General features: G+C 38.0%; 1 protein-coding gene across 5 annotated transcripts in view; it reads left to right on the top strand.

The window, feature by feature from the left end:
- Nucleotides 1-13,364, top strand: part of ubtd2 (ubiquitin domain containing 2) — a 57,950-nt gene extending 44,586 nt beyond the window's left edge. For all 5 annotated transcript variants that reach the window (XM_069898796.1, XM_069898799.1, XM_069898798.1 and 2 more), the window contains 2 exons: nucleotides 792-1,028; nucleotides 10,329-13,364. In XM_069898796.1, coding sequence (XP_069754897.1) covers nucleotides 792-1,028; nucleotides 10,329-10,726 — 635 coding nt within the window. In that variant the 3' untranslated portion in view covers nucleotides 10,727-13,364. The remainder of the gene's footprint in view (nucleotides 1-791; nucleotides 1,029-10,328) is intronic.
- The last annotated feature ends 440 nt before the right edge of the window (nucleotides 13,365-13,804 follow it).

The raw sequence follows: 13,804 nt of genomic DNA, 5'->3' as shown, positions 1-13,804 counted from the left end.
CACCTTTTTATTTGGGTATCTGCCTGCTCTGCTCATATCTTGATGAAGGGCTCACACCCAAAACATTGACGCTATCCCTCTGCTTCCTCTGGACACTGCGTGGCCTGTTGAGGTTCTTCAGCACTTTTGTGTATTGCACTCAATCACAGCATCTGCAGACCTTCCAGTTTAACTCTGGACTGTACTTTTAATGATCTTTGCTTAATGTTTTTAATCACTTAGAGCTTCCTTTGTTGTGATTTTAAGATAATTTTATTGATTTTATATGGCTTCTGAATGACATTACATTAAAAATTATTAAAATTGTCACTATTTTCCCAGTTTAAAAAAAAAAAATTCTGTCCAGCTTTTCCACTAATGCCTTCTGCATCTGACCCAGGTAAAAATCTAAGTAGACCACATATGGTTTTTCTGAGCACAAGGACCAGCCAATATGATCCAGCATATTGTTTGCTGTACTCTGATGGTGGATTTGGTTTTCCACTATGAACTTGGAAAATAAATGTCTTTTTCTAAATCACCCCCTTAAACCAGCAGTCCAGCCAGGCCACATATCCCGAATGTCTGCACTACACTGTAAATTATGATTCAAAGACTAATATTAATATCTGAATCACATTTCTCTTGTGCACCATAGTCTGGTGTTTTAATTGTTGCGTTTGTTTAAAAATTGTAACACAAATTCAGTGCATTATTTTTTAAATATTGATTCTTGAAATGTTTTTGTTAGATTTGGATGTAATTCGTGGAAGGTGTTGGTCGATTTTTCCTGACCTTGCATTTTGTTGTAGTGGCTTTGGGTCGCAATCAGCCCCTGAAAAAAGAAAAACCAAAATGGAAAAGTGATTATCCAATGACAGAGGGACAGCTGCGGAGTAAGAGAGATGAATTTTGGGACACTGCGCCTGCTTTTGAAGGTCGGAAGGAGATTTGGGATGCCCTCAAGGCTGCAGCACACGCTTTTGAAATTAATGATCATGAACTCGCTCAGGCAATCATTGATGGTGCGAGTATAACACTGCCACATGGTAGGTTGCTTAGTATTATTGGAAACGCTGCTCGTTGTAGGTTACACAGACGTGTTGAATCATAAAAATGTTTATAAAATCCTGAAACTTGTGAAATAACGGAATAATATGGTCTTGAATGTGATTTCTCATGATTTTTTTTTAAAGTTCAGGAGTATTAATTGTATGATTTAAACGGCATTTAAATATTTAGTGATAATTTGGAGAAGAGGACAAGCAATTTATGGAAAGGAGGAGTCCATTTGCTTAATTGTTTCCCTGCCTACAAAAACCATAGAGTACCTATTATCAATTCTCCACCCTCCGTTCATAGCCTGCAGGTTGCAGCAGTTCTTCAGATTTCATTCAAAGAATTTCTAAAATGCAATGAGGATTTCTGTTTCTGCAATACCAAATGCACTCCTCTCATTCGTACATTGTTCCCTCTGGCAAGAGAATTGATGATTGGTGGAAGAATAAAAGATCGAAGAAGAAGGATGTTTATCAAGGCGGGTAAATTTGAGGCCTTCGCCTTTAAACACCCTAGAGGACTGTAAGCAAAGAGGAACGATTGCTTTAATTTCATGAAAACATTATTTCTCATAGGCTGACAAACTTGTTAAGAAAATAGAATCAGTAATTTGGTATGGAGATCATTGTAATATCGTAATCTAAGTTCTTGTGTCTTGGAGGTGGTAAAGTATTACAGCTGTTAGCATGTAAAACAGTAGATCAGTGAATTTGATTTGGTCTTGAGTGCACGGGCCAAAATAATTCTCCCTTGTACTCTACTTCTATATTTGGCAATACGGCCTTCTCAAAAAAAGGATTGCTCTCGGTCTTTCTGAACTGGCAACCGTTGTTCTGACCCCTGATACTTCATCTTCCAAATGTCTTATGGGGATTGGAAGATGCCGGATAAGTGAATTTTCCAGATGCATGAGATTGCATGTTGCATGAGATTGCATGTTGCATGAATGATGAACTAACGGCGAGGCACACCATTTTTAAACTTCCATATTTTGTACTTATTTATTTTGTGATTTTTTTTTCCCCCCATTTGCTTGAGGCTGCCGATGGCTTGAGTTCCAGATAATGGGTTTTACTGTAGTTATAATGACTACAGTTTGTATTCCCTCTGGCTGTTAGTGATCTTTTCCTGTAGATATAATGACTACAGGAAATATCACTAACAGCCAGAGGGGATATAAACCAGCCAATCCTGAAACTTTCATTGATGATTGAGGGTAGGGTAATGTATATAGACCATAATGATTCTTTGGGACAGTCCCCGTCAATTACAACACCAACTCTCCATTTGTTCCTTCAGCATTTCACATTTAGTAACCTTTATGAGATAGAACAAGAAATGTTTAAAAGATGGATCTAAAAAATTTAAGCACCTTTGTAAAAATGTGCGGATTTTGAAGATCAGATGGGTATAAAGTAGAGCCTGCAAAGTTTAGTCAGGCAAGAATCAAACTTTGGTTATGATCAAATATTTTATTTTGTGTTGGTAGGTTCGTAAACACACATCTGGAATAAGAAGACTATTTTTCTGCTGTTGATTCTATGTCATAGTTTCCATTTTTTAAATACACATTGATACAAGGCTGATTTTAAAGTTTCTTGGTTTTATGTTATTTCTTTTTAAAAAAAAATGACCATATTAATTTGTTTTCTTTCTGGCTGATCTGTCCTAGGGTTTGTCTGCATCATAATGGCAATAATTCAAAATTTCATTTTGTTCCACTAATTAAATTGCTATAAATGCCACTCATCACTGAGGATTTATTTGCTTAAGTTCATTCATTTTAAGTCTGTGTCAGACCTAAAAGTCTAGCAGGTACCTGTGAAGCCCTGTATGCAAACTTAATGAGAGCGAAGCTTGCTTAAGTTTTGTATTCTGGAAAATCAAGACCAAAACTCCCATTTAGACGACTCTAACTCTCTATATACAAGAATTAGTCATCATTATCCCATCTGCAACTGGTGCAGAATGCTGCAGCGAGGCTCATTATCACCCCTATTCTGACCTCCCTCCACTGGCTGCCAGTATGGCTTAGAATAGATTTTAAAGTTCTCCAGTCTGTTTACAAAGCCCTTAATGAACGAGCCCTTTCTTATATCACCAATCTCCTAATCCCCTTCTCCACTTCAAGATCCCTCAGATCAGCCAATTTAGGGCGTTTGGTTGTTCCATGCTCAAATCACAAACTCGGGAGATGGCGCCTTCGCTATTGAAGGCAGTGGAACGACATTCCTCCCTCAATCAAATCCGCCCCTTCCTTTAACTCATTTAAATCCAGGTTGAAGTTGTATTTTCATTCACAAGCATTTTGAGGTGATTGTTGATTATTACCATATTGTATGTAAATTCTGAACTTCGGCTACTCATTTTATACTGGACTTTAAATAGCTGCTTAAGTTGAGATGTAATTTATGATCTGTAGAGCACTTTGGTCAATGTGAGTTTTAAATGTGCTATATAAATAAACTAAACTCAAGCCCTTATTTCTGCTAAATTAAACTAATCCCTAAACTTTTCCAATTTGAACATGCTAATAAGCTAAAAGTGATTTCTGAAAAGATGCCTACTCCAAATTCCCCATCTTTCTTTGTTAAACATCTTGATAAGATTGGAGCTGCTGCAGGAGCTGTTAGAACAGTACTGCTGCTGGAGTGGACCCAGGAGAGCAGAAACGCAGTGCTGTTTGATGGGTTCAGCCACCCATTTCTAATGCCAGCAGCTCTATACAAGCTTTAAACAGCCTTTTAAAGGAGTAATGGTGTTTGTAAGTAAAATCCTGCAACCACGCAAGTCTATGCCCAAGATGGCTGCACCTGGGCTCGGCAGCAGCCCTAAGAGATTGAAAGCTAAGGGGGAGCAATGGACCAGTGCAGGGCAGCGAGCCAGCAAGGGACTCAGCGGCTGAGGGGCCCACACAGGCTGTGGGCTGCTGGAGACTGTCATGGGAGCCAGGTTTTGGAACCAGGATTTGAGAGGGTGCCGAGAGCAAGAAGGGCTCCTGAAGGGCCTCAGGCACTTAAGACTTCCGGATCATGTCAGAGGTTTGCACCTGGAGCTCAGGTTGCCGATGGATCAAAAAGGAGTCTGTATGGTTGCAGGAGCGCTGGAAGCAAATCCATGCATACAGTGATTCTGAAGGGACTCTCTTTTGCTTCTCTTTCTCTTACTGTAAGGTAGCACTAATGCCAACTCTGTCTGCTTTATAGCAGGCAGAAGGCAATTTTGTGTAATATTACATGTTCTTTTCTAATACATGACAATAAAGGCATCTTGAACATCATGTCAAACAAGTTATAAAAAGAGGAAATGTGAAGGAACAAGACAAAATGTTGCTTTCACAATGTTTTAGTTGCTATTCCAGTGAGTTTCAGCATAAGTTCCAGTATTTTAGATTTCTCAACTAAAATCTGTCCCTGGTTTCCATGGTGAATATTAGTACTGTAGTTTTTAATCCTAATGTTAATGGATTTCATTTTGCATTGTGTATGTTATTGCAATTTCCTTTTTTCTTTCTCTAACTCCAGGATAAAATCAGGGAACAGCATTTTACCTGGGCTTCTTAAAACTTCACAAAAGCCTTTTGTCGCTATTGATGAAAAGAGATATTGGAGCATTCTTACCAAACTTTCTCTTTCGCTCCCGTACTTCATGAGATGATCATATGCACTGTCCTTTTCTTCCATTGATCTGGGTGATGTCTCCTGTGCTTAGTGCTTCTTTCCATCCCATAGAGATTTCCTTTGCCAAAACATATCTTGATAAACTTTTCAGCAAACTTGATGTCAGAAATGGGCAACGGAATAAAAATCTTGAGCGGGACTTTTCACTATTGACAACAAATAACACGCTACATGAATGTTACACATAAATTGACATTTTCAGAAAGGTTTCCCCTGCAACTGCAGTGGATGTAATGCCTTTTCTTTTATGTCCTCTCCCAGTTACAGTAGCAGCAGTTGCCTTGTACATCTTCCAATCTAATGTATTGTGTTTGGTATTCACGATATTGTTTGCTTTACATTGGAGAAACCATATATACATCACATTCATAGCAAAACTCCTGCGTTCAGCTCTCTGGGCAACTTGTGTTTTCTGATGCCTGCCACTTTAGCTCTCCATCTCACTCTCCCACTCAACTATCTGTTTGTGACCACTGACTCATTTTAAGAAGGGCTAATGCAAGCTTGAGGAGCATCACCTTGTCTTCTATCTGGTTACTTGGCAAATTTCAGTATTTCATTTCAAACTTAACATTGGATAATTTTTTTGTTTGCATCAGAATGAGCCATTTCTGATGAAAATCATCCACCTGTGATACTGGCTCAGTTTTCTTTACTCAGAGGAACCTTATTGATCTGCTGGACATGGTCTAATAATTCAGCATTTTGCAACCTCTGCTATTTTGTTTGTACTCTTTAATCTGTCATTTCATAACTTGCTAATTTCTATCTCTATCTGCCCAAATAACTGATCCATCAGATAATTTCTACAATGTTCCTCATGGCAAAGCCTGACCTCAGCCTATCACAGATTATTTTGCATCCCTTCCCCATGAATTCTGCAACTTAAACATTTTTCATAAGACAAATCTCATATCTTTTAGCAGCTGTCTGTGGGGAGTTGGTGCGTTCTCCTCGTGTCTGCGTGGGTTTCATCCGGGGGCTTCGGTTTCCTCCCGCTGTTCAAAAAAGTGCCTCAGTGTACTTGCGGACCTTGGCCATTTGGCAGTGCGTACCTGTCCGTGCTCATTCACTGACGTGTTTTTGCAAGACTTGCCAAATGAAATGCATTGAATTCGCCCATCTTTATTGAATGGAGATCTACTGGGACCAATGCCTGAAGAGGGCGCACAAAATCAGTGAACCGGTGCGGACTCGAAAGGCCAACATGGCCTGTTTCCGCTCGGTAACTGGTTATATGGTTATATGAGAAAAACAATTTTTTTTCCTCAATCAATGCCCCTCATAATTTGTTGTCCTCCTTCACTCCAAGAAGAAACAAGCCTAGTTTTTCCTCACCGAAATACTCCATCCCAGGCAACATCCTGGCAAAAACAAAAGCAGATGCATTTAGTGCAAAGTCTTGATTTTTTTTTCATTGAGTTGAGCTACATTATTTGTGTACTTCAAAATATTACTCGGTTATGTTTTGATAAGAGGAGCTTGCAATAATTTGCTATTTTCTGTCAGGTTTGTTATTATCTAATGTGGATTTAGTCATTTTCAGTGCTTATGGTTAATCTAAGCAGCAATATCATGCCCTCCATAATATGTGGGACAAATACTCCTCTTTTCCATGATTTGCCCCTGTGCTCCACAGTTTTAAATTTGTAATCAAGCAATTCACATGAGATTAAAGTGCACATTGCAGATTTTATTCAAGGTTATTTGCATACATTGTGGTTTGACCATGTAGGAATTACAGCACTTTTTAAATATAGTTCCTCCATTGCAGAGCACCATAACGTTTGGGACATTTGGCTTCATAGGTGTTTGTGAGTACTTGGGTATGTTTAATTGCTTCATTTGATGCAAGTACAAGAGAGCTAGGCTTGGACCTTAGCTTTCAATCATCTTTGGACTCTAGTTGCCAGTTTTCAACATGAGGACGAGAGCTGTGCCAATAAAAGTAAAAGAAGCCATTGTGAGCCTGAAAAACAAGAATAAAACAGTAAGAAGCATCACCTAAACCCTTAGAATTACCAAAATTAACTGCTTAGAGCATTATTTAGAAGAAATAGTATTCTGGTGGGCTCAGTAAACACAAAGGGACTGATAGGCCAAGGAAGATCTCCACTGCTGATGACAGAGGAATTCTCCTCATAATGAAGAAAAATCCCCAAAATGCCTGTCTGACTAGTCAGAAACACTCTTCAGGAGGCAGGTGCGGATGTGTCAATGACTACTGTCCACAGAAGACTTCATGAACAGAAATACAGAGGTTACACTGCAAGATGCAAGTTAGCCACAGAAACAAGATGACTAGATTATTTAAAAGAACCTGCAGAATTCTGGTAAAAAGGCCTTGTGGACAGATGAGACTAAGCTTAACTTGTATAAGAGTAGTGGCAAGAGCAAAGTGTGGAGGCATGAAGGAACTGCCCAAGATCCAAGGCATAACCACCTCATATGTGAAACATGGTGGGGGTATAATAGACTGGGCATGTATAACTGCTACAAGAGCTGGCACATCTTCATTGATGATGTAAATGCTGATGGCAATGGCAAAATGAATTCAGAGGTGCATAGAAACATCTACTCAAGTACGAGCAAATGCCTCCAAACTCATTGGGTGGTGCCTCATTCAACAGCAAAACAATGATCTCAAGTATATTGCAAAAGCAACAAAGGAGTTTTTCAAAGCTAAAAACTGGAAAATTCTTGAATGGCCAAGTCACCCAATTTAAAATGAATTGAGAATGCCTTTCATATGCTGAAGAGAAAATTTCAGGGGAAAAGCCCCCAAAATAAACAGGAGCTGAATATGGCTACAGTAGAGGCCTTACAGAGCTTCATCAGAGAAGATGCTCAGCAGCTGATTATGGCTATGAATCATAGATTTTCAGTAGTCATTGTATGCAAGGGGTACACAGCAAAGTACCAAACATGACTAATAAACATTACCACTTCTATATCTCAAATATTATGTTGCCCTGAAATAAGGGGACTATGTATAAAAAAAGTGGTGTAATTTATACACAGTCAAATCACAATGTATTCAAATACCCTTTAATAAAATCTTAAATGTGCACTTTAATCACGTGAATTATTTGATTACAAATTTAAAACTGGAACACAGGGACAAAGGATAATAATGTATTTTTTCAAAACATTATGATGGGCACTATAGATCAAAAATTGGAACAAAGAACTTCATTTAATGGCCAGTTCAGAAGGTTTTGAACCCATACTTTATATTTCCTTGAATATTTTGTTGAAAATGAAACTAAAATCCATAATTGTTTCTCTTGATAGATTTCCTTTAGTTCTTTATCGCATTGGAATTTTTCAAAAAAATTCCTATAGAATTTTGTGTCTAGCTCTTCCATCCAAATCAATAAATCGCAGTCAAGTTTACTTGGTGCAGGATCCTGTCAGTGGCATTGCCTGCTCTTCACATTTGGTTCTGCAATTTTTTTCACTCTCAACTTTGTTCTGAAAACACAATTGAATCTATATCTACAATACTAAGACAATTTATTCCATATCATAACTATTCACCACTGTAAAACTTTCATAATTCCATGATCTTTTGCATTTCACTTTTAAATTGTATTCTAGTTATGACCGTTGCAGTAATAGCAACAGTAGCCCTCCATTTCCATATCTTCACATCCTTATTTGCTTTGAGGAAAGCAGCCCCAACCATCCCAGATACTTTTGTAACAGAAAACCCTCAGCCCAGAAACTATAATGTATTTTTCTTCACTCTATCTCAGGCCTTCACATACATTCTAAACTGCATTGAACAGAATTGTGTTGTGGTCCAATCAATAATTTATAAAAGTTCAACATAACCTCCTTGCAATTGTGTTCCAAACTCCTCTTACAAATGTTAGGATCCCATTTACTTTATTAACTGCCTTCTCAACTTGTCTACAGACTTTAAAATACACACTGGTATTTTGGCTTTAAATTCCCTTTAGAATTGTACCGTTTCATCAAAATGTTATCTTATTCTTGTTGCCAGAATATAACGCTTTGCCTTACTCACCCTTAATTTTTATCTCAAGCATTACGTCAGACTTTGTCTGCATTTATTGTCCTTGCAAAGTCTTCTACAGAATTTGGAAATTTGAGTAGCCATATACAAGTCATTAATAGCAGTGAATGGTCGTAAAACCTCTGAGTCAGGTATTATTAATATTTTGATTCTAAGTACATTTTGATGTTCTTGGTTATTTTGAATTGCTGAAAATGATTGAGAGAGACATGATCACATATCCCATTAGGTATCAAGAATGTTACTGAATTATGAACAATTGGGGAAAAAAAATTAACTGAAAAAAAATTGAAAGCAAGACGATGCAATTACTTAAATTCTGCAACAAAAATAGAATGTTTTTGAAATATTTGATATGTCAGACAGCTGCTGTGCAGGAAGAGGGGAATGAAGAGAATGTTTTATCTTTTATCAGAACCAAAGAGTGACATGGTTAGCCTTGCGGTTACCACAACGCTGTTACGCCAGTGACCTGGGTTTGAATCCGGAGCTTTCTGTAAGGAGTTTGTACATTCTCCTTGTGCCTGCATTGGGTTTCCTCCTACCCTTCCAAAATGTACGGGGTTTGTAGGTTAATTGGGTGGCACTGGCTCATGGACAGCTAGAGACTGTAACAGTTCTGTATGTCTACATTTTTTCAAAAATAATTAGCCATTTCCCTCTCTCCCTCAACATTTGTTATCTTGTGGATGATGACTCTTTTCTACAGAATTGCTGGAAGTAACACTTTCATACCTTATTCAGTCAATTGCTCACAATATTTTTGAATGCAACAATGTCAATTTTAGTTTTCAACTGTTTCTTTGACATATTAAAGTTTATTCTTTCACAACTCACTCCTTTGCTTGCTTACTTACTTTGGTCATTAGATCCTTAGCTCAAGCTTCACCTGTACTAAAGGCTCAAGAGAGAAAGATGATGCCTTCACTGTAGGAGTTGTGGGAAGAAATTATGGGGTGAGTGCTTTAGGTTTTGAGGGCAGAGAAGAATGCTTTAGGATTGTAGATGAAGATTAAGCATGGTGAGAAAGTAGACTGTCAGAACGAAAGGGTTTGAAGCTTATGGGGTCAGGAAATGGAGCAACCAGGGCCTGGACCTCAGAGTATGAGAGGGGTCAATCCAGGGGATTGATACCTTCAGTGATTGAGATGTAGGAGGAGGGGCTTGGGCACCTGGGTCATTGGAACTGAGATCAAAGGTTTGACAGATGGGTTGGTGTGTTGGAATGAGGGTATTTATATCGTGCTGTTCATGATTAACGGTGATGTAGAAATATGCAAAACATCATCCCATGCATTCTGTTATGGAAATCAAACCTGAAAGTGTCATCATTCTGGAAATTCATGCGGAGAATCTAGAATTGTTCTTTAGCATATTTCACTCCAGAAAGAATTGAAGTTCAGCTATTAGTTTTGCCTCCTTCATTTGAAGATGTGAATTGAGAATTATGCTAAAATAGCTTTACTTATCTTTAATTAATTTATGCACACGAACTGAATCTCCCTGCTGTGACAGGAAATACATAATTGTCACTTGTGATTTACTTTTTCTTTTTGCTTCACACACAGGAGTCCTTACAGAATGTTATGATGAACTTGGGAATAGGTATCAACTCCCAGTTTATTGCCTTGCACCTCCAATCAACATGATTGAAGAGAAAAGTGACTTGGAGACTCTAGACATCCCAGAGCCATCACCAAATTCTGGACAAGAATGTCAGCTGCGACTGCGGCTTTCCACAGGCAAAGACTTGAAACTTGTTGTCCGCAGCACGGATACAGTCTATCACATGAAAAGACGTTTGCACGCAGCAGAGGGAGTGGAGCCCTCCAGCCAGAGATGGTTCTTTTCTGGCCGACCACTGACAGACAAAATGAAATTGGAGGAGCTGAAAATCCCCAAGGACTATGTGGTGCAGGTCATCATCAGCCAACCTTTGCAGACTCCTACCCCTGTGGAAAATTGACCTCTTTTGAATCCTCGTAGACTGTTACTGCCTTCTACGCAAGAACGTTCATTTAATGTCACCTGTGTCCCATCTGTGATGAGGACCTCCAGAAAAGTGTTTCATTTGATTCACTTAAAATGCAGAGCACAGCAGTTTACCGTTATACCGTGAACGCAACTCAGGAGAGGCTCCAGTTCATTCAGATCCTTCCTTTTTTTATATTGGAAGACTCTGTCGAATCCATATCTGGCCCAAATAGATTTCTTTCAATGTGGGCAGTATATTGTTCAGCGAAATAAATCTTGTAACTGTGTGGGCACCATATTATCCATTATTAAGCTACAATTATGCCGGTTTTTTATAAAATCGTAAGTAGCTGTTTTTAAATGGTTCACGCATTCTGTCTAATCACAAGACCGCACACAATCATGACCTTAGATTTTCCTTCAGGGATAAAGTCAGTGAGACTGAATCATTTGGAATTGGAGGGTTTTAATTACGTTCATTTTTAATTTTCACCATGTATAAAGATGAATAATTATCTGGATTAGAGGGAAAATATTGAGAACATGAGAAGTCAGTCCGTTTTTATTTTGCCATTTAAAATAGTCTTCAGTGTTGCATGATGTTGAGTGGAGGAAAAATTAAACATTAAGATGAATGAAGAGAGTGGTTTTTGCATTTTGTACTTTTTTTTCCTGCAACCTGCTGATTTCTAAAATGTGCCTTTGCCTGGAGTTGGTAATGCAGGATTGGGTCTGATGGTGATACAGCAGAAGGTCAAATAGTCTGCTGACTGTCTCATGAACAGAAAAAAAAAACTGCCTGCTTCCATCAAACTGTAAGCAGTGCATCACAAATTATCACATTAAAAACAGTGAAGGAGGAAAAGAAATCTTCGGTGGCCTCCACAAACTAATTAGCCATTTTCTACTTGATCAACTGATAGGCAACCATAAAACTAGTTGGCTATTTTTTTTTAAATTCTAGATATTTCTACTTTTCTACCATTCCAAGTGCTGCAATATATGATTGTAAATTGAAGCCACAGCAGTTGAAACATTGATGTTGAATAATGAGATCATACTAAAATTATAATTGTTCTGTAGCTTTTTACAAAGCTGTTTGATCATTTTCACATTGATCAACTTGCTATCATTTATCCAATTATTTCTCTGCGTTGTGTTTTCCAACAGTAGATGGTTTTTGTCCCTTTGTTTTCTCATCATTGAGATAAATATTTTTGGCACAAATTAAATGTTTGGCATTTGCAGGGCTATTTGATTTTAAGGAATGGCATGGTGTTATACCATAGATTTATTTCAAAAGGACCTTCTTCACACTTATAATTTGATATATTTTCATTGTTTCCTTGTTTTTATTGCCAAATTGCCTTTAGTACAATACTTGAGTTAGTGAATTATGTAATTCATGAAGTACCGTAGAAAAAGGAATGATCATTAGGGATCAAAATACATGTAAACATCTGCCTGGATTGAAATAAGGCTTTGAATGTAAAATCTTTACAGTAGTTATTTCTTTCAGCCTTTGGCAGGAAAACTAAAGATGTTTTACTTTGTACATCATTGTCCAATGAAAAAGTAGTACGGGTACACAATCCTTTATCCGGACATCTAAAATCCGGAAAGCTCCAAAATCCGGCAGGTGGGGAGAGAGGCAGCAGCACGAGTCAGGCAGACAAGGGGGGGGGTTGGCGTTTGGGGGAGACAGCAGGGTGACTGGAAGGGGTTGGGGTGGATACAGCAGCACAATTCAGGTGGGCTTCCCAAAATCTGGAAAAATCCAAAATTCGGAACACGCTGTCCCCCAAGGGTTCCAGATAAAGGATTGTGTATCTGTATAGAGTACTCTACTTCTAATTTTAAAATCCTCAGGTTCTTCTTGAAGGATTAATCTGGCATTAGATTTCTAATTTGAACCATGTTAGGAAGGCATGTTGTAAAACAGGTTAGTCATTTATGCATTATCATTTTTGGCAATGAAAAATTAACATTAATAAATTATCTGTTATACTAAAGAATCTCTTGAAATAATACAAGTTCTAATGTAATAATTGTGAATTGACTGCTGTACTGTGACTGACTGATCAGATGCTCACTTTCCAAACTAAACATCTAAAAGTTTCAGTCTCACTGACCTAAAGCTGTTCCTAAAAACATTTGTGATCATTTCAGATTTTCCTTGCAGTATTTATTTTCCTGGCCTTTATGCTATAATGCATAGTCTATTAAATGAACTGGAGCATTATTATTGTCCCTTGATAAAGCACAATTAACTGTTGTACATCAAAGTTACCTTTTTTTAAAAAAAAAGTTTTGAGTATTTCTTTTGTAGTTCACAACAGTAATGGGGCTATTGAATTGGTTTTGTATCTGACATGAAAAGTTGCAAATTAAGTCTTAAATAAGGTTTCAATCATGCTTTTGAACTTCTATGCTGCAGGCTTTTGCTGTTTCCTCTTTAAGAAACAGTTGTTTTTATGTTTATAACTGTACATTTGAATGTTCACAGACAAAATTGGGACAGTGTCCTCTTATGCTTTATACACTTTCCAATACAGTCTGTGTTCGTAATGAGCAGCAAGTATACTGTTGTAAGATCTGTACATGGTAATAAATGATTATTTGTCATAAAAGATGAGTGAATGTTTCATAATGAATGCTTTGTAATACACAAATAAATAAACCAAATGTTTTTCATTGCAGCCCATTAATCAATTAATAATCTGAATTACAATTAAACTCCAGCACCTTCAAATTTAATTATCCTACAAGTGCTGAAGCAATCAACTTTGAGGGAGAAACTCCTCGGTATCCGCCCCACCGTGTTCGCCCCTCTATCCATTTCTGTATTTCCATATATCTGTTTATTCCCCTCTGTTTCCACACACCCCCCCTCCCCCGGTTCCACTCCTCCCTTTCCACACTCCCCTCTGGGTCCACTCTGTTTCAGCCATCATGTTTCCCCACCCTGCTGTTTCCACCCCTTTGTATCCACCCTGGTATTTCCACACATCTGATTACTCATCTCTGTTGCCACCTCTGTGTTTTCACATGTCTGATTATTCCCCTCAGT

This window comes from Narcine bancroftii, chromosome 9, assembly GCF_036971445.1.
Source record: "Narcine bancroftii isolate sNarBan1 chromosome 9, sNarBan1.hap1, whole genome shotgun sequence".
Taxonomy (NCBI): Eukaryota; Metazoa; Chordata; class Chondrichthyes; order Torpediniformes; family Narcinidae; genus Narcine; species Narcine bancroftii.
This window is presented reverse-complemented; position numbering and strand designations above follow the sequence as displayed.